At 43.7% G+C, this 24,196-nt stretch overlaps 1 protein-coding gene across 1 annotated transcript in view; it reads left to right on the top strand.

The window, feature by feature from the left end:
- The first annotated feature begins 786 nt into the window (after positions 1-786).
- CPZ (carboxypeptidase Z) overlaps positions 787-24,196 on the top strand; it is a 90,861-nt gene continuing 67,451 nt past the window's right edge. Inside the window, exons 1-3 of the mRNA XM_056551582.1 lie at positions 787-977; positions 15,417-15,446; positions 19,289-19,663. Coding sequence (XP_056407557.1) covers positions 878-977; positions 15,417-15,446; positions 19,289-19,663 — 505 coding nt within the window. The 5' untranslated portion in view covers positions 787-877. The remainder of the gene's footprint in view (positions 978-15,416; positions 15,447-19,288; positions 19,664-24,196) is intronic.

Here is a 24,196-nt window from a genome sequence, read left to right as displayed (position 1 = left end):
AGACAGTTCCTGACACAGATAGAGGTGGCAGCAGAGAGCACTGTGGGCAGACAGAAAAGAATAACTCAACTTCCTCTGAAGCATACAGCAGCTGATAAGTATTGGAAGGATTAAGTAATGAAGTCATTTACAAATCTGTTTAACTTTTTGGCACCAGTTGATGAAAACATTTCTTTAAGTTGTTGTCGACCCAAACCCCCTCCCCCATATACAATGTGCCCTTTGTTATACTGGTGAAGCAGCGTGGCCTTTGGGCACCAGAGTTCCCCCTTACAGCTATCCTTCTGGTCTCAAATGAAAGGGTAAAATAATGTGATCCGACAAGAAGGTTTCTATATATTCTATAATAAATGAGATGTTTAGAACACTTTACAGAATCACCCCCTGTAATCCGCCGTGCACATAGCAAAAATTTGCGTACATTTTTGTGGTAGCGTGGTTACTAGTCATACACTCGGAGTATTCTGCTCTTGTGCAACCATACCATGGGTACACTTAGAGACATATGGATTCCCTCAAAGTCAGTGTTCTTGTAAGGAAAACAAATCTGCCTCTTTTACTCTCCGTAATTCTTTGTGATCCCTGAACAGCTTCTAAATCCCCACAAACAGCCTGGAATGAATGATTCCCCATGTAAAGAAGAAACTATTACCTAGCAGACTGACTGGGGATCTGCCGCCTTCTCCTAGTCAATCCGAATATCCCTAGAACATCCAATGTAATATGACCCCAGGGATGTATTCATTGTAACACGTGAGCAATTTGGCTGCCTGGAAAGAAAGAGAGAGAAAAAAAAGTGTCTTGATACAGCCCAGACTCTGAGAAGACCTCTCCACTGCTGCCTGTGCCACATCAGTCTACTGCCTGCCTGCTGACAATGGCCGGATACAGGTATCCCCTGCTTGGAGGACTGCTCCTCATCACTTTGGGGGTTGTGCACTGCTCCCCCAGATGCCTCCCTGGAGACCGAGCCCTGGGTAAGAACACTATGAGATATTACTCATATTGGTTGTTTTGTGCTGCTTCAATAGTTTGTGTACATAGCTACTTTATGTATTGTCTATGTATATCTATTTATCTATCTATTATCTGTCTATCTATCTATCAATCTCATATCTATCTATCTATCTATCTGTTGCTTATCTATCTATTTATCATATATGGCATATCTATCTCCTAACTATCCATCTATCTATCTCATATCTATCTATCTCACATCTATCTATCTATCTATCTATCTATCTATCTATCTAATATCTGTCTATCTATCTGTCTATCTATCTATCTTGAGATTGATCATTGTATATGGACATATTTATGTTAAGAAACTTTTTTGAGTGTCCGGGCATGCTGGAAGTTGTAGTTTTGCAACAGTTGGAGGCACCCTGTTTGGAAAACACTGGTATAGGCATTTTTCTCCTTTGGCGTTATATTCTGCACAGAGATTCCGTAGCGGCCAGGGCCGGTTTTAGGCTTAGCGTGGCCCTAGGCAAAATCAAAAGTGGGGCCCCAAAAGTCGTAATAGGGCACTAACCAGATTTGCACATTTTTGGTCATTTCAAATACCATAAAAAATATCTAAAAGCAATTGAAAAGTCCCATTAAAACAAAAATGGTACCGATAACTACAAATCATAGCGCAAAAAATTACCATCATACATCCCCATATACAGAAAAATAAGAGTTATAGGGATCAGAATAGTACAATTTTATATTTTTGTATAGTTCCCCAACATTAGGTTGTTGTTCCCCCACATTAGGTTGGCAGTACAGTTCCCTCCACATTAGGTTGGCAGGATAGTTTCCCCACATTAGGTGTGCAGTGCAGTTCCCCCCACATTAGGTGTGCAGTACGGTTCCCCCACATTAGGTGTGCAGTACAGTTCCCCCACATTAGGTGTGCAGTACAGTTCCCCCACATTAGGTGTGCAGTATAGTTCCCCCACATTAGGTGCAGTACAGTTCCCCCACATTAGGTGTGCAGTACAGTTCCCCCACATTAGGTGTGCAGTACAGTTCCCCCACATTAGGTGCAGTACAGTTCCCCCACATTAGGTGCTTTATAGTTCCCCACATTAGGTGCTGTACAGTTCCCCCACATTAGGTGCAATATAGTTCCCCCACATAAGGTGCAGTACAGTTCCCCCACATTAGGTGCAGTATAGTTCCCCCACATAAGGTGCAGTATAGTTCCTCCACATTAGGTGCAGTATAGTTTCCCCACATTAGGTGCAGTACAGTTCCCCCACATTAGGTGCAGTATAGTCCCCCCACATTAGGTGCAGTATAGTTCCCCACATTAGGTGCAGTATAATTCAACCACAGACATACAGCCTTCAGCCATATACAGTGTATGGCTGGAGGCTGTATGTCTGTGTACTGCCCCACTTCAGTGTTCTGACCAACGGTCCTCCGGTCCGGGGTCTCGATCTACTGTTATGGCCTATAGACCATAGCAGTAGATCCCGGGACCGGAGGACCGGTGGTCGGAGCACCGAAGAGGACGTGCTGCCAGCTGGTGCTGGGGACTTACCATTCCGGTCGGCACGTGTCCTCCTCGTCAATGCTCTGCTCCTCCGTTGCTATGGGCGCACGCATGCGAAGTCAGTGAAGTCCCTTCATGCGCTAACTCACGTCAGCCCCTGCATTTTTAAAGTTAACACGGGGCCGCCGCAGAGAGATAACAGGGACACAGGGGAATGTGACGGGGGCCCCCTGCGGACTGCTCAGTGGCAGCCGCGGATCCCCCCAGGCTTGATTAGGCTTATGCTGAGCAGCAGGCAGGGGGCCCACTGGGGGATGGGGGCCCTAGGCAATTGCCTGGTTTGCCCCACCCCCGCACTGGTAGCAGCAGAGTGCTATTGATTTCAATGGGATTCTGCTGCACTGTTCACACAGCCGAATTTCCACGCCAGATGTTTCTGGTGCGGAAATTCAGATTCCAATTCCCGCAGAAAGAATAGACTCGACTATTCTTTCTGCGGATACCGCAACAAAATGCATTGCCGTCTATGAGATGAAGCATTTCAGAACGGTCCTAGCTCCAGCAGGTTAGTCAAAATATGCGGACCTGTGTCCGTTTTTTTTTTCCTGCGGACATTCTGCACATTTTCCAACCGTGTGAACATAGTCTTAGAGGGAAAAAAACGCCATATACCACCTCTGCACTGAATATAAGTCAATAGGTATTCATGGAAAGTAGAGTGTATGATGCTTCCTCTGCAACTTTTTGTGCAACTTTTTAACCCATGCAACATATGTGCGACTTTTTAATAATGCTAAATAATAATAATAATAAAATAAAGCCAAGTTAGGACTGGTGTAGATTTGCACCTCAGTTTGAGCAGTTGTAACAAAAGATGCGACGAACTGAAAAGTCGCACATGATAAATTCCTAACCAGTGCATAATATCAACGGAAATCACCACTTAGTATATATTTTTTGAAAAATATTTGAGAGTTGCAAAACCTTGGCGCAAAAAGTCACTGCGCCAAAGAAAAGCGCCAAAGAACAGCAAAAAAAAAACATAAATATCCCCCAATGTCTATTGATATCAGTAGAAGCCCACTTAGTGGGTCAGTTGATGACCAGCAGAAAAGGGTGCACTTTTCTTCATATAACACACATTGTGGGGAAGATTTATCAAAACCTGTGTAGAGGAAGAGTGGTGCAGTTGCCCATAGCAACCAATTAGATTGTTTCCTTCATTTTCCTTCAAAGGCATCTGCAAAATGAAAGAAGCAATCTGATTGGTTGCTATGGGCGAATATGTGAACTTTTCCTCTGCACAGGTTTTGGACTTGTATGGATCCATTAGTCATGAAGCTGGTGCAGGTTCTATACACAAATAAGGCCTGAGGAACACTGGGGGAGATTAATCAAAACCTGTGCTTAGAAAAGGTAGCCAGTTGCCCATAGCAACCAATCAGATTGCTTCTTTCATTTTCAAAAATAAGTGACCTGATTGGTTGCTACGGGCAACTCCTGCACTTTTCCACTGCATATCTTTTGATAAATCTTCCCAAATAACTTCACCTAAGGCTTTATTCACTTGGCTGCATTTATGCTCCATATTCCCATCCTAAGAATATGAATTGTTAAAGGGATTTTTAACCATAAAGATAGGGTCACACACAACGCATATGCAGCGTATTTGATGCAGAAGGAAATACATTGCATATGCATTTTAAAGGGGTACTCCAGATAGGGGATAAGATGTCAGATCGCCGGGGTCCTGATGCTGGGGACCCCCGGGATCTACCATTCAGCCTCCACCTTTAGCGGCTTCCGGAACCGCTGGAGGTCCTCCGGCTGAGTCCATCTCGACCACGAGGACGGAGCATAGTGACGTCACGGCTCCGCCCCCTCAATGCAAGTCTATTGGAGGGGCGTGGCAGCTGTCACGCCCTCTCCCATAGGCTTGCATTGAGGGGACGGAGCGTGACGTTACACGGGGGAGGAGCCGTGATGTGACTATGCTCCGTCCCCGTGATCGCCAGTAATCGCGAACACGCTCCGTGGACTGATTCTAACGGTGTGCGGCGTGGAAGATCACGAGGGTCCCCAGCGGCGGGACCCTCGCGATCAGGAATCTTATCCCCTATCCTTAGGATAGGGGATGAGATGTCTTAGAGCCAGAGTACCCCTTTAAGCAGACACACAGAGCTTTCCCCACCACAGCCCTGTGTGAGCAGTGAGGTTCGAAGCACATCACAGTTACATTGGTGTGCGCAGCCCGCCTCTGAACCTCACTGTGCACACAGGGCTGTGACGGGGAAAGCCCTGTGTGTCTGGTCATAGCACATATGCAGCGTATTTCACGCTGTCCAGCAGATATTGCGCAGCATCAAATAAGTTGCATATGCAATGCGTATGACCCTACCCATAAGGCTAATTCTAGCATTGTTCTCCTGCCCGTTCTGCAAAGTTCAATGTGGTAAGACGATGCATACGCTGGGTGTGGCTGAGGCAACCGTATTATGCCACATGAGGTCTGTGAACAAGCCCTTTTCTAATTAATAGGGCCCATTCAAGGAATTTGCTTGGAGTGATACAGTTGCCTTGGCAACTGTACTGTCCAGCGTGGCTTATGTTTCTCTATGTCGAACTTTGCACAATGGGTGGAAGGACAGTGCTGAAGTTCCGCTTTAAGATGTTTTTATGGCATATTCACAATAGATTGCTTGACAGTTACTAAACCTCCAGACTACAATAGAAAGAGCTGCGGAGGGAGGCATTTGGTTTCCTTCTGGATAGATGTAATTTCCCAACGGGTGTAAATCTGCTGTGCTACCCATCCAGAGCCAAACCTGGCATGGGGGTCTAAGTACCCTCTATTTGTTATCCTTGTTTCCTAGTTTTTTTTTTTTGCTTGTTTCTAGTAGTTGCATCCAGGTCCAGCCATTGGCTGTATGCTACCTTGTGCAAAACCTTTCACTGGCACCCCTTGTATAATGTACTGTCATACAGCCTACAAAGCAATATAACATATATTGCCATACAGCCACCATAATACGGTTTGGTGCCCAAATAACAGTGCCATAAATTGGCCAAATAACATCCATACAGTTACATAAATAAGACTCCTATACAGTGCTGCCACCACTGTACTTTGCAAAAACATGCCAGCAGAGCCACATCATATTGTACCACCATACGCTGCTCAAATAATACCAAAACAGTGCATTACTACCAGTACCATATGCTTTGTAAAGTAAACTAATAACAGTGGTATATAACGAGGCAGACACAGTATATAAGTGGTTCAAGCAGGGCCGGTTTTAGGATAAGTGTGGCCCTGGGCAAAATTAAAAATGGGGCACTCGAATTGCGTGACCAAAGCTTTCCTGGTTTCCTCTGTTTTGTGAAACAGAATACACAGCACTAGGTTACAGATCACGCACTATGGGGGAGATTTATCAAAACCTGTCCAGAGGAAAAGTTTCTGAGTTGCCCAAAGCAACCAATCAGATCGCTTCTTTCATTTTTAACAAGGTCTCTGCAAAATGAAAGAAGCGATCTGATTGGTTGCTATGGACAACTCAGCATCTTTTCCTCTGGACAGGTCTTGATAAATCTCCCCCTATGTGAATATGGCCTGAGATCCCAATGAGGGGAAAAGCATCTAAGGCCATAACTAGGGATGTCCCGATACCGATACTGGTATCGGTATCGGGGCCGATACTAGCTATTTGCATGGTATCGGGGACTCGTTTAATGTCCCGGAATACCATGCCCGATACCTGCAGCCGTTCCACTGTCCCGTTCTTCCGTCCTCCGGGCCACATCATGTCGTCCTATGGAGGAGCATAAAGCCCGGCATAACGCTATGGAGGAAGCAGAGTGACGTATATGTCACTTGCTCCTCCATAGGACGACATGATGCGGACCGGAGGAAGGAAGAACGGGACAGTGGAGTGGCAGCACGCGACAGAGGAGGTGAGCTGCCTGCAAGGATGGGGGCTTCTACTAATGTCTACCGGGGGGCGGGGGGCCCTGCTGCTGTTTAAACTGGGGGGCCTGCTGCTGTTTAAACGGGGGGCCCTGCTGCTGTCTAAATGGGGGGGCCCTGCTGCTGTTTAAATGGGGGGGGGGGGGGCATGCTGCTATCTAAAGGGCAGGTCCTGCTGCTGTCTAAAGGGGGGGGGCTGCTGCTGTCTAAAGGGGGCCCCTGCTGCTGCCTAAAGGGGGCCCCTGCTGCTGCCTAAAGGGGGGCCCCTGCTGCTGCCTAAAGGGGGGCCCCTGCTGCTGTCTAAAGGGGGGCCCCTGCTGCTGTCTAAAGGGGGGGGCCTGCTGCTGTCTAAAGGGGGGCCCTGCTGCTGTCTAAAGGGGGGCCCTGCTGCTGTCTAAAGGGGGGGGCTGCGGCTTTCTAAAGGGGGGCTGCTGCTGTCTAAAGGGGGGGCTGCTGCTGTCTAAAGGGGAGGCCCTGCTACTGTCTAAACGGGGGCCCTGCTGCTGTCTAAAGGGGGGGGCTGCTGCTGTCTAAAGGGGGGCTGCTGCTGTCTAAAGGGGGGACCCTGCTGCTGTCTAAAGGGGGGGGGGCGGCTGCTGTCTAAAGGGGGGGCCTGCTGCTGTCTAAAGGGGGGGGCCCTGCTGCTGTCTAAAGGGGGCCCTGCTGCTGTCTAAAGGGGGGGCTGCTGCTTTCTAAAGGGGGGGCTGCTGCTGTCTAAAGGGGGGACCCTGCTGCTGTTTAAATGGGGGCCCACTGTCTAAAGGGGGGCTGTGGTCTACAGGGGGGCTGCTACTTATGTCTACAGGGGGGCTGCTGTCTACAAGGGGGGCAGCTGCTAAGGTCTGCAAGGGGATACTACCTACTATTACAGGCAATCTTACTGTAGAGTCACCTGCACTAACTTGAATCTATAGGTAGCTCACCATGTGGTCATCGGTCTCACCACCAATGCAAATTCTCTGTTCTGTCCAATGGAGAAGAGAGAAATCTTGGCTCATACTACAGAAGCCGCCTCCATTGTACACAACAAGGAACCACATATCATATGGTAAACAGCGCCAGAAACCGGGTCACCCTGGTGTCAGATTCCCTTTGAAATATAAGTACTCGTACTTGGTATCGGCGAGTACTAGAATTAAAGTATCGGTACTCGTACTCGGTCTTAAAAAAAAATAGTATCAGGACATCCCTAGCCATAACAAAAACGTGTCAGGGTAGAAATCTAAGATCTATTGTAAATATTTTCCGTGTTTAAGAGAACGTTCACAGGTTCGTAACTAACAATAGGTTTCCACTGCGAGTTACGCTACCATGCACTTGTTTGGGCACATGGACAGTCCGCAAAGCAGATTTGCAGACCCATTAAAATGAATGGTAGTGTAACCCTGCGTAACTAGTTAAGAGCGTGTGAATGTACCCTGAAGGAGAACTTCAGTAAGAAAAATTTAATCCACTATGTCCGGCCTGCCAGAATAAAAATAATAAACTTCAACTAACCTTTGACCGCTCCCCTGGTGCCGCCAATATCACAGTCCTGTCCTCCAGTCCTGGTTTTCTTCTGGCTTTTGGTGCCTGATTGAAATAATTTATAATTTTAATGATCCCGTAAAGTGAACAGCGTATACGTAAAGAAACAAACAACCTCAAATTGCTGCTTTTTGGTCACATCATTTATTTCATTACACAAAAGTGAAACCAATAAAAACTACAGATAAAAGTGCTAAAAAAAAAACCTCATACAGTCATGGCCGTAAATGTTGGCACCCCTAAAATTTTTCTAGAAAATGAAGTATTTCTCACAGAATAGGATTGCAGTAACACATGTTTTGCTATACACCTGTTTATTCCCTTTGTGTGTATTGGAACTAAACCAAAAAAGGGAGGAAAAAAAGCAAATTGAACATAACGTCACCAAACTCCAAAAATGGGCTGGAAAAAATTATTGCCACCCTTAAGTTAATACTTGGTTTCACACCCTTTGGAAAAAAATAACTGAAATCAGTCGCTTCCGATAACCATCAATAAGCTTCTTACACCTCTCAGCCGGAATGTTGGACCACTCTTCCTTTGCAAACTGCTCCAGGTCTCTCTTATTAGAAGGGCGCCTTTTCCCAACAGCAATTTTAAGATCTCTCCACAGGTGTTCAATGGGATTTAGATCTGGACTCATTGCTGCCACTTCAGAACTCTCCAGCGCTTTGTTGCCATCCATTTCTTGGTGCTTTTCGATGTATGTTTGGGGTCATTGTCCTGCTGGAAGACACAAGATCTCGGACGCAAACCCAGCTTTCTGACACTGGGCAGTACAGTGCGACCCAAAATCCATTGGTAATCCTCAGATTTCATGATGCCTTGCACACAGTCAAGGCCTCCAGTGCCAGAGGCAGCAAAACAACCCCAAAACTTCATTGAACCTCCACAATATTTCACTGAGTGTTCTTTTCTTTGTAGGCCTCATTCCGTTTTCGATAAACAGTAGAATGATGTGCTTTACCAAAAAGCTCTATCTTGGTCTCATATGTCCACAAGACAATTTCCCAGAAGGATTTTGGCTTATTCAAGTTCATTTTGGCAAAATGTAGTCTTGCTTTTTATGTCTCTGTGTCAGCAGTGGGGTCCTCCTGGGTCTCCTGACATAGTGTTTAATTTCATTTAAATGTCGATGGATAGTTTGTGCTGACACTGATGCTCCCTGAGCCTGCAGGATAGCTTGAATATCTCTGGAACTTGTTTGGAGCTGCTTATCCACCATCCGGACTATACTGCGTTGACACCTTTCATCAATTTTTCTCTTCCGTCCACGCCCAGGGAAGTTAGCTACAGTGCCATGGGTTGCAAACTTCTTGATAATGTTGCGCACTGTGGACAAAGGCAAATCTAGATCTCTGGAGATGGACTTGTAACCTTGAGATTGTTGATATTTTTCCACAATTTTGGTTCTTAAATCCTCTTCTCCTCTTCCTGTTGTCCATGCTTAGTGTGGCACACACAGACAAACAATGCAAAGACTAAGTTAACTTCTCTCCTTTTATCTGCTTTCACATGTGAGGTTTATATTTCCCACACCTGTTACTTGCCCAAGGTGAGTATAAAGGAGCATCACATGCTTGAAACAATCTTATTTTTCCACAATTTTGAAAGGGTGCCATTCATTTTGTCCTGCCCATTTTTTTAGTTTGATCTAACATTATGTCCAATTTTCTTTTTTTTCTCTCCCTTTTTTGGTTTAGTTCCAGTACACACAAATGGAATAAACATGTGTATAGCAAAACATGTGTTACTGCAATCCTTTTCTGTGAAAAATGCTTAATTTTCTAGAAAAATTTCAGGGGTGCCAACATTTACGGCCATGACTGTACATCTCAATTATAAAGTTGTAGGGGTCAGAATAGAGCAATTTTACATACTGGTTTTGTTAAAAAGTCTTTTTTTTTTTTTTTTTTTTTGTTTTAAACCAGTACAATAATAAGAAAGCATTATGGGCAGGCATTTATAATTGTAGGTGTAAGTGAACCATTTTTCTTCACCTTTTTTGTGTGCTGGTGATGTGTAGGAGCACCAAATTTATTAAATGGTCACAGAGCATTTGATACATTTTGTGCAGGTCACATTTTCTGAAATTTCTCTCTTGACATACACCAAAAAGCTAAGCTAAGTCTGGGCTGGTGTAGTTTCAGAGACTTTTCAGTGGTTTTGTGCCTTTTCACAAAAAGGCGCAGTTCAAAAAACCCATCCATATATTGTGTATTGCCAAAATCAGTGGATCACAACTCAAAATCAACAGAAATGTGTAAACCAAAAGGCGCAAAAAAGGTGCAAAGAAACCCTGCTTGTGCCTTTTCTAGAGACAAAAAAACAGTCTAAAGACAATGATAAATGTCAGCCTATGACTCTCAGAAGATGAGGAGGAAAAAATGAAAATCCAAAAATAAAACCTGGCTATTTCCTGAGGGGTTAAAATATAAAATCACACCCCCACTCCCCATTTCTAAGGTGTCATATACACTACTCCCTATGGCAGCCCCCCCCCCCCCCCCATCCTTTCCCCTGTTACATTTTACTCTCCTCTCCTATGTTTGTTGAGCCCATACACAGCATACACAGGCTTACTATGTATCTTCCAAGACCTGGGAAGACTCCCATTGGCTTAGAGTCCTGATGATGTCATCAATGGTCCTATAAGATCCATAGTAAGTGTGTGCGCTGTTTATGGGCTCTGTGCAGCCTGGACAGCTTTCGGGCTATATTCTCACTACTGTATTGTTCAGTGATGTTGGCGGGATTTTTGAGGCTGGATGTGTATTGTGAGGCTGGACGTAAATATGTTCAGGGGGCCCTCTTTTGGATGGGGGCCCTGGGCAACTGCCCAAGTTGCCCCCCTCCCCTAACACCAGCCCTGAGTTCAAGCTGTGTATTACAGTTATCACATCTTTAGACACTTATGCCACCTCTTGGTTGGCTTACATTAACCCATCTTTGGCACCCCCATTAGCAGCAACAGCTAATGTGCTCTTGCCCACACCTAAAGCTGGGCACACACTTTCAATAGCAGTTGGCCTACTAAATGTTATCTCTCTCCTAACTTCCCCACATGAGAATTGGCCAAGCGTTCATGTATTGTCTATGGGGAAGGGTAAGCCGCAGTCAAGCAGCGACAATCAACATGGTTAAGCAGTTGGAATCCAACATGCCCGGCCCTTCTCTTCACCAACAAAGTTGAGAGAAGGGCCAGGCGGTGTAGAGTCAGGAGGCCACTATATAGACTGTTGGCATAATCCGCTGAAGTTGATGGGTTTGGCCAACTTTTGTCTAACATGTATGGGCACCTTAAAGGGGCACTCCGGTGGAAAACAATTTATTTTAAATCAACTGGTGCCAGAAAGTTATACAGATTTGTAAAAAAAAAAAAAAAAAATCTTAATGCTTCCAGTACTTACCAGCTGCTGTATACTACAGAGGAAGTTCTTTTATTTTTGAATTTTTTTCCTGACTGACCACAGTGCTCTCTGCTAACACCTCTGTGCATTTTAGGAACTGTCCAGAGTAGGAACAAGTCCCCATAGCAAACCAATCCTGCTCTGGACAGTTTCTGACATGGACAGAGGTGTCAGCAGAGAACAGAGAGCACTGTGGTCAGAGAGAGAGGAAATTCAAAAAGGAAAGAACTTCCTGTGGAGCATACCGCAGCTGATAAGTGCTGGAAGGAATAAGATTTTTTTTTTTTCCAAATCTTTATTTAGTTTTTTTCAACCAATATAAGACAAAGTTGTGAATCATAAGGAAGGAATAAGATTTTTAAATAGAAGTCATTTACAAATCTTTTCAACTCTGTGGCGACAGTTGATTAAAAAATTTTTTTTCCAGCGGAGTACCCCATTAACCCCTTAACGACGCAGGACGTATATTTACGTCCTGCGCCGGCTCCCGCGATATGAAGCGGGATCGCGCCGCGATCCCGCATCATATCGCGTCGGTCCCGGCGCTAATCAACGGCCGGGACCCGCGGCTAATACCACACATCGCCGATCGCGGCGATGTGCGGTATTAACCCTTTAGAAGCGGCGGTCAAAGCTGACCGCCGCTTCTAAAGTGAAAGTGAAAGTGACCCGGCTGCTCAGTCGGGCTGTTCGGGACCGCCGCGGTGAAATCGCGGCGTCCTGAACAGCTGATCGGACACCGGGAGGGCTCTTACCTGCCTCCCCGGTGTCCGATCGACGAATGACTGCTCCGTGCCTGAGATCCAGGCAGGAGCAGTCAAGCGCCGATAATGCTGATCACAGGCGTGTTAATGCACGCCAGTGATCAGCATTAGAGATCAGTGTGTGCAGTGTTATAGGTCCCTATGGGACCTATAACACTGCAAAAAAAATGTAAAAAAAAAGTGTTAATAAAGGTCATTTAACCCCTTCCCTAATAAAAGTTTGAATCACCCCCCTTTTCCCATAAAAAAAATAAAACAGTGTAAAAAAAATAAAAAATAAACATATGTGGTATCGCCGCGTGCGTAAATGTCCGAATTATAAAAATATATCATTAATTAAGCCGTACGGTCAATGGCGTACGCGCAAAAAAATTCCAAAGTCCAAAAAAGCGTATTTTGGTCACTTTTTATATCATTAAAAAATGAATAAAAAGTGATCAAAAAGTCCGATCAAAACAAAAATCATACCGATAAAAACTTCAGATCACGGCGCAAAAAATGAGTCCTCATACCACCCCATACGTGGAAAAATAAAAAAGTTATAGGGGTCGGAAGATGACATTTTTAAACGTATAAATTTTCCTGCATGTAGTTATGATTTTTTCCAGAAGTGCGACAAAATCAAACCTATATAAGTAGGGTATCATTTTAACCGTATGGACCTACAGAATAAAGATAAGGTGTAATTTTTACCGAAATATGCACTGCGTAGAAACGAAAGCCCCCAAAAGTTACAAAATGGCGGTTTTTTTTCGATTTTGTTGCACAATGATTTTTTTTTCCGTTTCGCCGTGCATTTTTGGGTAAAATGACTAATGTCACTGCAAAGTAGAATTGGGGACGCAAAAAAATAAGCCATAATATGGATTTTTAGGTGGAAAATTGAAAGGGTTATGATTTTTAAAAGGTAAGGAGGAAAAAACGAAAGTGCAAAAACGGAAAAACCCTGAGTCCTTAAGGGGTTAAAGGAGAACTCCAGAATATAAAAATTGTCGCCCATACTGCCGGCATTAAAAAAATAAAGATGTACATACCTTCCTCCGCTCCCCCGGGGCCTTCGGTAACCGTCTCCGGTCTCCGCCGCGATCCACTTCCTGGTTCCCGGTGGTCGGATGAATCATACTGCGCTCAGCCAATCACCAGCTGCAGCGAAGTCAGACTCAGCCAGCGATAGGCTGAGCGGCAGTGTGAAAGCGCTTCAGGACACAAAATTCTTCACTACACCTGCACCTGCGGCCGGGGCCGAAAAGTCACACTGCCGCTCAGCCTATCGCCGGCCGAGTTGGGACTTCACTTCGGTTGGTGATTGGCTGAGCGCAGTAAGACTCTCCGACCACCGGCAACCAGGAAGAGGATCATGGCGAAGGCCGAAGCCAGTTACCGAAGGCCCCGGGGGGAGCGGAGGAAGATATGTACATCTTAATTTTTTTACTGCCGGCAGTATGGGCGACAATTTTTATGTTCCGGAGTTCTCCTTTAAAGGGGTATTCCAGGAAAAAACTTTTTTATATATATCAATTGGCTCCAGAAAGTTAAACAGATTTGTAAATTACTTCTATTAAATTTTTTTAATCCTTTCAGTACTTAAGAGCTTCTGAAGTTAAGGTTGTTCTTTTCTGTCTAAATCCTCTCTGATGACACCTGTCTCGGGAAACGCCCAGTTTAGAAGAGGTTTGCTATGGGGATTTGCTTCTAAACTGGGCGTTTCCCGAGACAGGTGTCATCAGAGAGGATTTAGACAGAAAAGAACAACCTTAACTTCAGAAGCTCATAAGTACTGAAAGTACTTATGAAAAGTACTGAACGTACTGAAATCAAGATTTTTTAATAGAAGTAATTTACAAATCTGTTTAACTTTCTGGAGCCAGTTGATATATTAAAAAAAAAAGTTTTTTCCCTGGAATACCCCTTTAAGGCCACACCTAAAGTGCTAAATAAAAGTAAATAAAACAAAGTAAAAATACAGCAGTATGGATGTCACAAACACACTTTCCTCGGTGTCAGGTCGGCGGGAAAACACTTGCTGACTTTTGAAATGTGACGTCTTGACCCATATTGAAGATTTCTCTAGAGATACTGTTTTCTCTCCTTTTCTCTGTGATGGATTATCCTCCTCCCCATTCCTTTTAGATAAGCATAGCCTAAGGGTATAGCAGAGTTTAATGACCCTGTCATGTTAGGAGTTGGTGTTTTCACCCTGCCATAAACTGGAGATACAGTATGCTGGAATGCAGAGATTCATTCAGAAATGAAGAAGCAATGAGAGACCAAGCCTTGCAGCATTTTCTTATTAGGGGATGTGACTGTAATAAAGCAGCCACAAAGAAGGATATCTGCAATCCATGATGGGTCTGGTCTCCACTCCAGGTTAATAAAGCAACGTCCAGACTTGTCTTATGGTCCATCATCTGGAATGTGAATGACCATCTGCTCTAATAAGCCTTGACCTCTCAACCTTGTTTGCACCTTTTTAAGTAGTTTATAATGTTGGGGGGGGGGGGATAATTGGAAAAGGACTTAATTGAGGAAATTTCAGTAGATTTCCTAATGCTAAAGGTTTCTGGCAATGCCAGTTTATACAGTAGTTTGCTAAGGAAGTAAGGCTTAAAAATGTTGCACAAGGACTACAGAGAACGCTGGAACCAGGGATAGGCAAAGTAGGCGCCCACTTAGGGTGTCTCATTGTGAGAGGGGGCATGTGCAATTAAAGGACAAGACTCATGCCCGACATTACAGAAAAACGTATCCCCTATCCGCAGGATAGGGGATACGTTTTTCTGTAATGTCGGGCATAAGACTTCTTCTTTAATTAAATAAAAGGGGTAATCCGGCATTTTAATAAAATAAATATATTGCCAGAGCTATAAATAAATAGAAAAAATAAGAGCGTTATCACAGTAGTGTTTGGTTCGCCTGGTTGTTTGGTAAGAAGATCTAGCTACCTCTCTCTTCTAAAATGTTGTCTGTTAATCAGTCGCATTGTCGGTCTAGGTGACCCAGTTATCTTTATTATTTTATCTTTTAACCTATTAGGTCCAATATTCATATAGGTAATGGTAATTATGCTCTTTGATAGTCCTTCGGAGCTTTCACTACTGACAATGTAGACACTTAAGGTGGAAAGGTTAGGAGGGGATTCGGGAATACGCAAGCTACTTGTATATTTATATTGTTGTTAAAATTATTTTGTTTCTTTGTATGACAAAATTTAAATATATAATAAAAAAAATCATATAATGATATATTTTTTTTATGCATTGTAGGCAGATGTATGGATCCCGCTTCAGAGAAAGGTAAGCTTTGTTACATGGCAATGAAATATTCAGTCTTCTTTTTTTTTTCTTTCCTATTTGTCGACTGGTGTAATATAAATGTGTCAATAATATACCTTCCACATGTCTATGTTCCTTGAAAGAAAGAGAAATTGTTGGGTTGGTGTATGCCAATTTTAGTTGACCTCATTTGGGATGGAAAATATTACAGGAAATGGAGGAGCAAAATCAGTAATGTACAGGTGGTAATGCTGTCAGGGGCCTGGGTTAAAACATGGGTCTACTCATACAAAAAAAAAAATGAAATCTATGGCTGCTAAAATACAGAGAGGCAAAAAAAAACTAAATCACAACATTGCTAAGGTCAAAACAGGCCAGGTTTTAAAGGGTACTCTGCCCCTAGACATCTTATCCCCTATTTAAAGGATAGGGGATAAGATGTCTGATCGTGGGGGTCTCACTGCTGAGGACCCTTGCGATCTCCCTGCTGCACCGGGTGTTCGTTTAGAGTGTCGGGTGCAGCGCTGGAGGCTCGTGACTGCTCAATTTTACCATGATTGTGAAAATGTTACTAAAAACATAAAAAGTTGCTGTCAGTTACTTACCCCGCCTTGCTTCCCTGCCTCATCAAATCCCAGCAGGACACTTGTGGTAGCATCCCTGTGTCGCCCCTCCTCCCAGCCCTGTGCGGCACATGGATGTGCAAAAAAAACTAAAGGCCGTAGGGCAGAATATTTAAACAGGCAGTTGAATTGCTGCAGTGCTCGTGATTAGTCTTCCTGTAAGGGCCAGTTCACACTGAGAAATTCACACCCAGAATTCCAACCTCACATTGCTTCCAATGGGATTCAGCAGCTAAATTTCTGATGAAGAAATTGTGCTGTTGAATATTTCCTGCAGACTTTCTTCTGCAGAATATCTGCTGAAAGAATGAGCAAGTTCAGTCTTTCTGCAGAATTCGGTACAGACTACATTGCAGTCAATAGGGACAGCGCATACCTGTGTGGTCATAGTGCAGGCCCTGCTGCACTCAAAATCCCTGCCCAGAATTTTCCTGGGTGGAAATTCTCAGTGTGAACGTAACCTTAGCCTTCACCAGTGTTGTTATTCAGCTTTCCCAAGGATCTGATTGTTTGCCTGATCCCTGACTCTGACTTTGCCTTCTGATTTGGACTTGACATTACTTTCTTGGTTTGACTCCTGCCTGTTCTGTCTCTGGTTCTAAATATATACTGCAATGCCCTTCTGATTTTTGACCCTTGGCTTGTTTTCTGATTATTCGGTTAGTACTCAGGTTTTATCTATTATGTGGCCATTTGATTTTGACCTGGCTTGTCTGACTTCCCTTATTCCTGGGCACTTAGCTAAGTGTAGGGACCGTCTCCCAGTTTGGGGCGGCCATTGTCTAAGTGAGTATGGATTGTCCAAGAGGCGGGATGCAGCTCTGAGCTACACTGTTCCCTACCTGACATGACAGTTGCCCCTGATGCACATGCAAGCAAGGGGGATTTGGTAAAGTGAGTTCAATCTTGCACAGCACAGCCATAGCTCAGATTGATAGGGAGCAAAGAACCATACAACAATGTAATACATTTTACAAAAAAAAACAGGCAAATTTGTATTATTCTGTTTTGTAGTTTACGTTATGTACCTGGCACACATCTTATTTTACCAGCTTTGCTTAGTAAGAAAATCCCTTTCAGTGGTTGCCATCAGAATGTAGAGAAAGAATAAACATGAGAAGATCCTACATACCATACATAGTGATGAGTGATTACAGTGTTTACAGCGACGGCTCCAGTTAACATCTGCTACGCTTTGAGACATATGTGATGTCGAATACATGGAGGAGAATTATGACGATAACACATAATCTTTCTAGTCTCTGTGTTCAATCTTGTAGTTTCTTTTCTCCTATAGATCTTTCTATCATCACTGATATGTTTCCACTTATAGCTTTAGCTCTTTTTTACAAACATGTACAAGGATTAAGTGGAGGGCACAAGTCAAACTTTCTTGGAGTCACAGAACGTCCCTGTAAAGAAAGGCAGAAAACTTCTGTCAGTCAGTCAGTCATCGGTAATCTAATATAAAGTATTCTGCACTTTCCCAGTGCTACCACAGTACCCTCAAGACCGTCACCATCCTGGGTGCTTCCCAAAGCTGTGCCGTAAACTGTGGTCCTTATATCAACATCGGCCATAATGCCTCCTCCATAACATTACCATCCAGTGTGTTCCCCACAGCAGTATCCAAAAGTGTTTTCCTGAATAATGTATTTCTTTGAGACAGTACCAACCACTCTATCACAGTGCCTTCTCAATAATTCTGCAGGTTTCTCAGATCTCCATCTTATATCAGTGACCCCACAGGACACACAGACATAGCAGTGTTGTCTAATGATAGAAGATAAGTGCTTCCTTATTTCCGAGTTCTGTTTTTCAACTAAAGGGGAGGAATTAAGACACATACATCTAAGCATCCCCTGTCATTTTTTGATTAAAAGGGTTCTATAGTCTATCCTCAGGATAATCTCCTTCCACTTTCGACACAGTGGCCCTGATTTACTAAGAGTGGAGTGTAGGTTTTGTTGTGTTTTTTGCTTTTCTAACCTTTTTTTTACCATAGTATTTACTTATTTACTCCGCTTTCAGAAACTTTATACATGCTTTAAAGTGTAGGGTTCTCTTCCCAGAAAATTCACATGATTTTCAGAGTGGTTTTCAGAAAAGACGAGTGATTTTTTGATGAAATGTAGGGATCACGCCTCTTTTCCCGAAAACCATGCCCATTTTGTATTTTTTTTTTCCACTCTGAGTGTTTCTCATTCTTTCGGGTATTTTTCTGTCGCACATTCAGAATTTACACAGAATTTAGGCACACCACCCGACAAATAGAATCAGAGTGCTGTTAGTAATTGAGGGCCAGTATCTCCTTCCACTTTCAACACAGGTTCCTTCTGACTCTGCTTGGCCACAATGCAAATACTATTTATGTGGTAAAGTAAAAACTTTCTAGTACAGCAAAATTTTAGGTCTGACCACCCCCTTCCCCCCTTTAACCTCTGCAGCAATGCTGGCAGCACTCATACTTCTATTTCCCAAAGACGACCTCTGCATATGACGCTGAGCCCGTGCACTCAGCCCCTTTGGTCAATCATAATGAGGCCTGTTCTAAGTGGAACCCACCATGCTGCAGCTCAGTTTCAGGGTCTTGGCAGTCTCCCTAGAGACTAGGCCATCTTCATGTAGAGAGAATTTTTTTTTCCGATCCTCAGAGAGATCTTTACCATGAGGTGTCATGTTGAACTTCCAGTAGAAAGGAGGTGCTTTGAGCTTGAGGTCCACAAAGGCACAGATTGCTGAGGGGCTCTGGATTATCACTATCCCCTCACGTTTGTAAAGTTTAGTAGAGATAAGTAAGAAATAAATCCTTCAGGTCAGGGTAAAGTCTATACACATTATATTGTAGCCCTTTGCATAGTAGTTTGTGGTGGTAGATGCAATCTTGTTAAGCTTTAGCAACTTTGCTCCAACTTTAGGCAGTAAAGCAAACAGCAGCTCTTCATTGAAGACCATGTGGCCTAGAGATAATGTGGCCTAGGAAGACTAGACTAATATAGGGAGATAATTGTAATAACACTTCTATTTACTAGAAAATTCTGGTGAATACCAGAGAATACATTAAGGTTAGCTACATAATGCTGTCTCATCAGAGAGTAGAGAGTGAATGTAAATGTAATGTAATGTAATGTAAATGTAAATGAATGTAAATGACCTGATAACATAGAAAAATGCAATTTAAACAACAGTATGGTACACTTGACTAATGTGTTTTTTTGTTGTTTTCTGTCTTCTTCCAAGGAACCTGCAGTGATAATTTCCTGGGATATTGTGATGACTTACCCTACAGCAAAACAATGTTTCCAAATTTATTAGACCACCGATCAAGAGGAGACGTGGAGTTTAGTGCTGAGTACATTCTGTTAAGTGTCATTGACAACTTGCTTCAAGGAGAATGCAACCCTGACCTCAGACTTGTGGGATGTGCCGTTCTTGCTCCAAAATGTGTGAAGAATAAGATTGTGAAACCTTGTCGATCAGTCTGCGAAACCTTGAAAAAAAATTGCCTGCCTGCCTTTGATGGTATTGACATGGCTTGGCCCTATTTTTTGGACTGTGATCGATTTTTTGTTGGGGAAGAAGAAGGCTGCCATGATCCACTTGAAAAGCTAAGAGGTAAAGCAAAAATTCTTCTAACTATTAGCTAGATCTTTCTATATCCCATAGTAATATCCCATTACATGAACAATGATACCAAATTTCTGGCTCACAATAAAGTTATTATATAAATCACTGTAAATTCATATATTACTTTAAAGGAATACTGTAGTGGAAAATAATTTATCCCCTATTCGAAGGATAGGGGATAAGTTATAGATTGTGGAAGGTACGGGGCTTCCGTACGGGGCTCTGGCAGTCCGCAGAAAGGGTGCATGTCCATCCCCAGATGACGCGGTGGACGACACGCCCATCCCATAGAGATACATGGAGGGGGCGTGTCACATTCCGCGTCATGATTGATTGCTCCCTTCCTGCGGACTTCCAGGGCCCCATACAGGAGATTGCGAGGAGTCCCAGCAGTTGGACCCCCCACAATCTATAACTTATCCCCTATCCTTTGGATAGGGAAAAAGTCATTTTCCACTACAGTATTCTTAAAGGGAACCTGTCACATTGAAAGTGAAGTCCAATCTGCTGACTGTGTTGAGGGAAAAGTTCAAGGATAATTTATTTATATCAATTCTGTGCTGGGCTAAGTAGTCAAGTGGGCAGTCTTACTAAGTGATTGACAGCTCTATGTGCACTCATACAAATATCTGTTATTCACAGAGTATGACCACCCTCTTGAGTAGGATCACCCTCTACTCAGTCAAGAAAGAGCAGAAACATAAATAAATGTTCCAAGTAGACTTTGGGGAGTCTGGAGCAAGTTTTCCAAAACCCCAATACTTTTTTCTCTCTCCTATATCTCACTAGTCTAGATTCTTCAATGCAGGCAGACATGTTTTCTTGCAATCCCTCTACAGTCAGTCTTGTCTTCTACAATTTCCAGCTGGAGGGTCCACGAACTTAGGCTCTGCAATTGCCATCTTCAGGGTGCATAAACTAAGGCACTGCAACTACCAGCTGTGGGGTGCAGATTCTCAAAAATATCCAGCACTTTACCCGCTGGGAATGTAAAGCCATGTCTGAGACTTGTGATTTAGGCTACTCTCACACTACCATTGTCACACAGTAGTGTGGCGGCCGTCGGGGCCGCCGGGGAGAATAGTGGGAGAAAAAATACTGCTTATGCCATCTCTTTCTCCTGCTACTCCCACTGAAAAACAGCAGTGCCTGATGGACCCCATTGACTAAGTAGCCTTAGTCAGGGCTGTGAGGGCCTTAGCTACATCTCCTTATAGGCTACTATAATTCCCAGCTGAGGGCTGCACAAACTTAGGCACCAAAATTAACAGCTACAGGATGAAGATTCTCAAAAATATCCAGGACTTTACCTGGCGAGGTGCTAAACCACGTGTGAGGCCTGTCTGTCTATTTAGACAGATACAATTCAGATCCTCACTCTCTGCTGCTCTTCGCTCTGCTTCTTCTGAAGAGAAAGCCCAGCTTTCTCAGCCCCTGCATTGCCTGTACACAAACATATAAAGGCACAGTGTAACAGTATTGCCTATTAGAACTCTTGCAATTTCTAACCATGCCTACTTGTAGCGGTCTAGTGTCATTATAGTATTGCCTCCTGCTGGTATAAAGTGTTACAGGAGGTCTCTAGAGCTGGGGCCTGGCAATATAGGCAACTCCTCTACTGACTATGTAAGAGGGAGGAGCAGGAAGAGAGAGGAGGCGGAAGAGAAGGAGAAGTCTTTGATGTTCTCCCATCTCTCCGTGCCACCAGGACAGCCAGCTAAACAATCCCTATAATAATAGAGAATAAGAATATAAGTACATAAGAAACGTGAATGTAGATTCTGTGTAATACGTGGAGAGTGATATTTAATACGTTCCATTCCAGAGATCTTGTGTACTATACTTAGTGGTGATGTGTACACATATTTGCTTTGCGTGTCCATGAACTGTATATGTGAGATACAAGTCCTATGTGTGAATGTTTTGTACTATATGTATTAATAGTGTGTGCGGACCATGTAATCTACGTGTGAGACATGGGTTCTGTATATAAATGGTTTGTGTAGCATATGTCCTACAGATGTAAACTTAGGTTCGAATTTAACCCATTATATTCCATGATTCAGCAAACTTCAACTTGACATTTTCAGTGACATGTGATCTGTTAAAGCATGATCCTTATTTCGCTCCGGCGGCAGGATACATTTACATTTCCAGGGGCAATCTCGTAGGCCGAAACTCAAGTGATCAGATGGATTTCTGGAATGCTAATGTTGGAAGTCCCATGTAAATCTAATGACCTCATTTACAAAACTGAACATGTTTTAATGGCGTACTTACTTTGACGCATGCTTAGTGTGACAGATTTGTGGCCTTTATGTGACATCAAGCACCATGGTACCAAAAATTCACGTCCTGGCAAAACCACAAGTGGCATGGTCTCAAATTAGCACAAAAAAACAAAAACAAATATCAGCTTTCTGTAGGGAAATAATCAGCTTTCTGTAGGGAAACAGACCAAGGAATAGATAGTCAAGAAACATTAACGAACAGCCACTTAACCACTCATTGTTAATATGTTTCCTATTTACAATGTGTGTAGAATCATTAATTATTGTTTGTATAAAATTTTATGTGTGAAAAAGTTTTTTTTTTTTTTTTTTGGCTCAACATTTTAATTTCCATTTCCATAATGAGAAAAATAGTTTTGGGTTGACAGAATGTTCCAACAGAAGCATCACATTAGCAGGCCCGGCGCACCCCATGGACAAATAAGGCTGCTGCCTACAGCGCACCTTTGATAAGGGCGCAAACTACAGCAACAGTTTTTGTTTTTTTGGAAAGCCCTAAGACAACACTGGAGGCAGTGCACTCCTCTATCTGGCTACCCTCTGTCAGGAGCGCAACACTGTCACATTACCCCCCTCCCTCTGCCTTCTTCCCAGCCAGCCTAAATGCTGATGGTATAAGACCTGTAATGATGTCACCATCATGTGACCAGTGATAAGTTGGGGCACAGCTGAGCCGTGCAGGATAGAAGAAATGATGGCTGAAGGACCTGTGTGATGCTGTGGAGGGGGCGGGGCTGAGCTGAAGTGAAGATCGCATGTCACCCCAGTAGTAAGGTAATGACATAAGGAGGGTATTTGTTACTGTGTGTTGCCACAGTAGTAAGGAGATTACATGAGGAGGGGGTTTGTAACAGTGTGTCACCACAGTAGTAAAGTGATTACATGAGGAGGGGGTTTGTTGCTGTGTGTCACACCAGTACTAAGGTCATGGCATGAGGAGGGGATTTGTTACAGTGTGTCACCCCAGTACTAATATAATGACATGAGGAGGGGGTTTGTAACAGTGTGTCACCACAGTAGTAAAGTGATTACATGAGGAGGGGGTTTGTTGCCGTGTGTAACCCCAGTACTAAGGTCATGACATGAGGAGGGGGTTTGTTACAGTGTGTCACCCCAGTAGTAAGGTGATTACATGGGGAGGAGGTTTGTTACAATGTGTCACACCAGTAGTAAGGTGATTACATGAGGAGGAGGTTTGTTACAGTGTGTCACCCCAGTAGTAAGGTGATTACATGGGAGGAGGTTTGTTACAGTGTGTCACCCCAGTAGTAAGGTAATTACATGATAAGGAGGTTTGTTACAGTGTATCACCCCAGTAGTAAGGTGATTACATGAGGAGGAGGTTTGTAACAGTGTGTCACCCCAGTAGTGAGGTGATTGCATGAGAAGGAGGTTTGTTACAGTGTATCACCACAGTAGTAGGGTGATTACATGCAGAGGAGGTTTGTTACAGTGTGCCACCCTAGTAGTAAGGTGGGGCGTGTCAAAGGGTGGAGCCAATGGGCTGAGTCAAAGGGGCAGCAAAATTAGCTTTTGTGTTATATACCCTTTGTTGGCAATGACAGAGGTCAAACCTTTTCTGTAAGTCTTCACAAGGTTTTCACACACTGTTGCTGGTATTTTTTCCTATTCCTCGATACAAATCTCCTCTAGAGCAGTGATGTTTTGAGGCTGCTGCTGGGCAACACGGACTTTCAATTCCCTCCAAAGGTTTTCTATAGGGTTGAGATCTGGAGACTGGATAGGCCACTCCAGGACCTTGAAATGCTTCTTACAAAGCCACTCCTTTGTTGCCTGGGCGGTGTGTTTGGGATCATTGTCATGCTGACAGACCCAGCCACATTTCATCTTCAATGCCCTTGCTGATGTAAGGAGGTTTTCACTCAAAATCTCATGATACATGGCCCCATTCATTCTTTCCTCTACACGGATCAGTCGTCCTGGTCCCTTAGCAGAAAAAACAGCCCCAAAGCATGATGTTTCCACATGCTTCACAGTAGGTATAGTGTTCTTTGGATGTAACTCAGCATTCTTTCTCAACACGACGAGTTGAGTTTTTACCAAAAAGGTCTACTTTGGTTTCATCTGACCATATGACATTTCCCCAATACTCTTCTAGATTATTCAAATGCTCTCTAGCAAACTTCAGATGGGTCCGGACATGTACTGGCTTAAGCAGGATGACAAGTCTGGCACTGCATGATTTGAGTCCCTGGCGACATAGTGTGTT

The sequence above is a fragment of the Hyla sarda genome, chromosome 1, assembly GCF_029499605.1.
Source record: "Hyla sarda isolate aHylSar1 chromosome 1, aHylSar1.hap1, whole genome shotgun sequence".
NCBI classification, from domain to species: domain Eukaryota; kingdom Metazoa; phylum Chordata; class Amphibia; order Anura; family Hylidae; genus Hyla; species Hyla sarda.
Note: the sequence above shows the minus strand (reverse complement) of the source record. Positions and strands in the feature narration are given on the sequence as shown.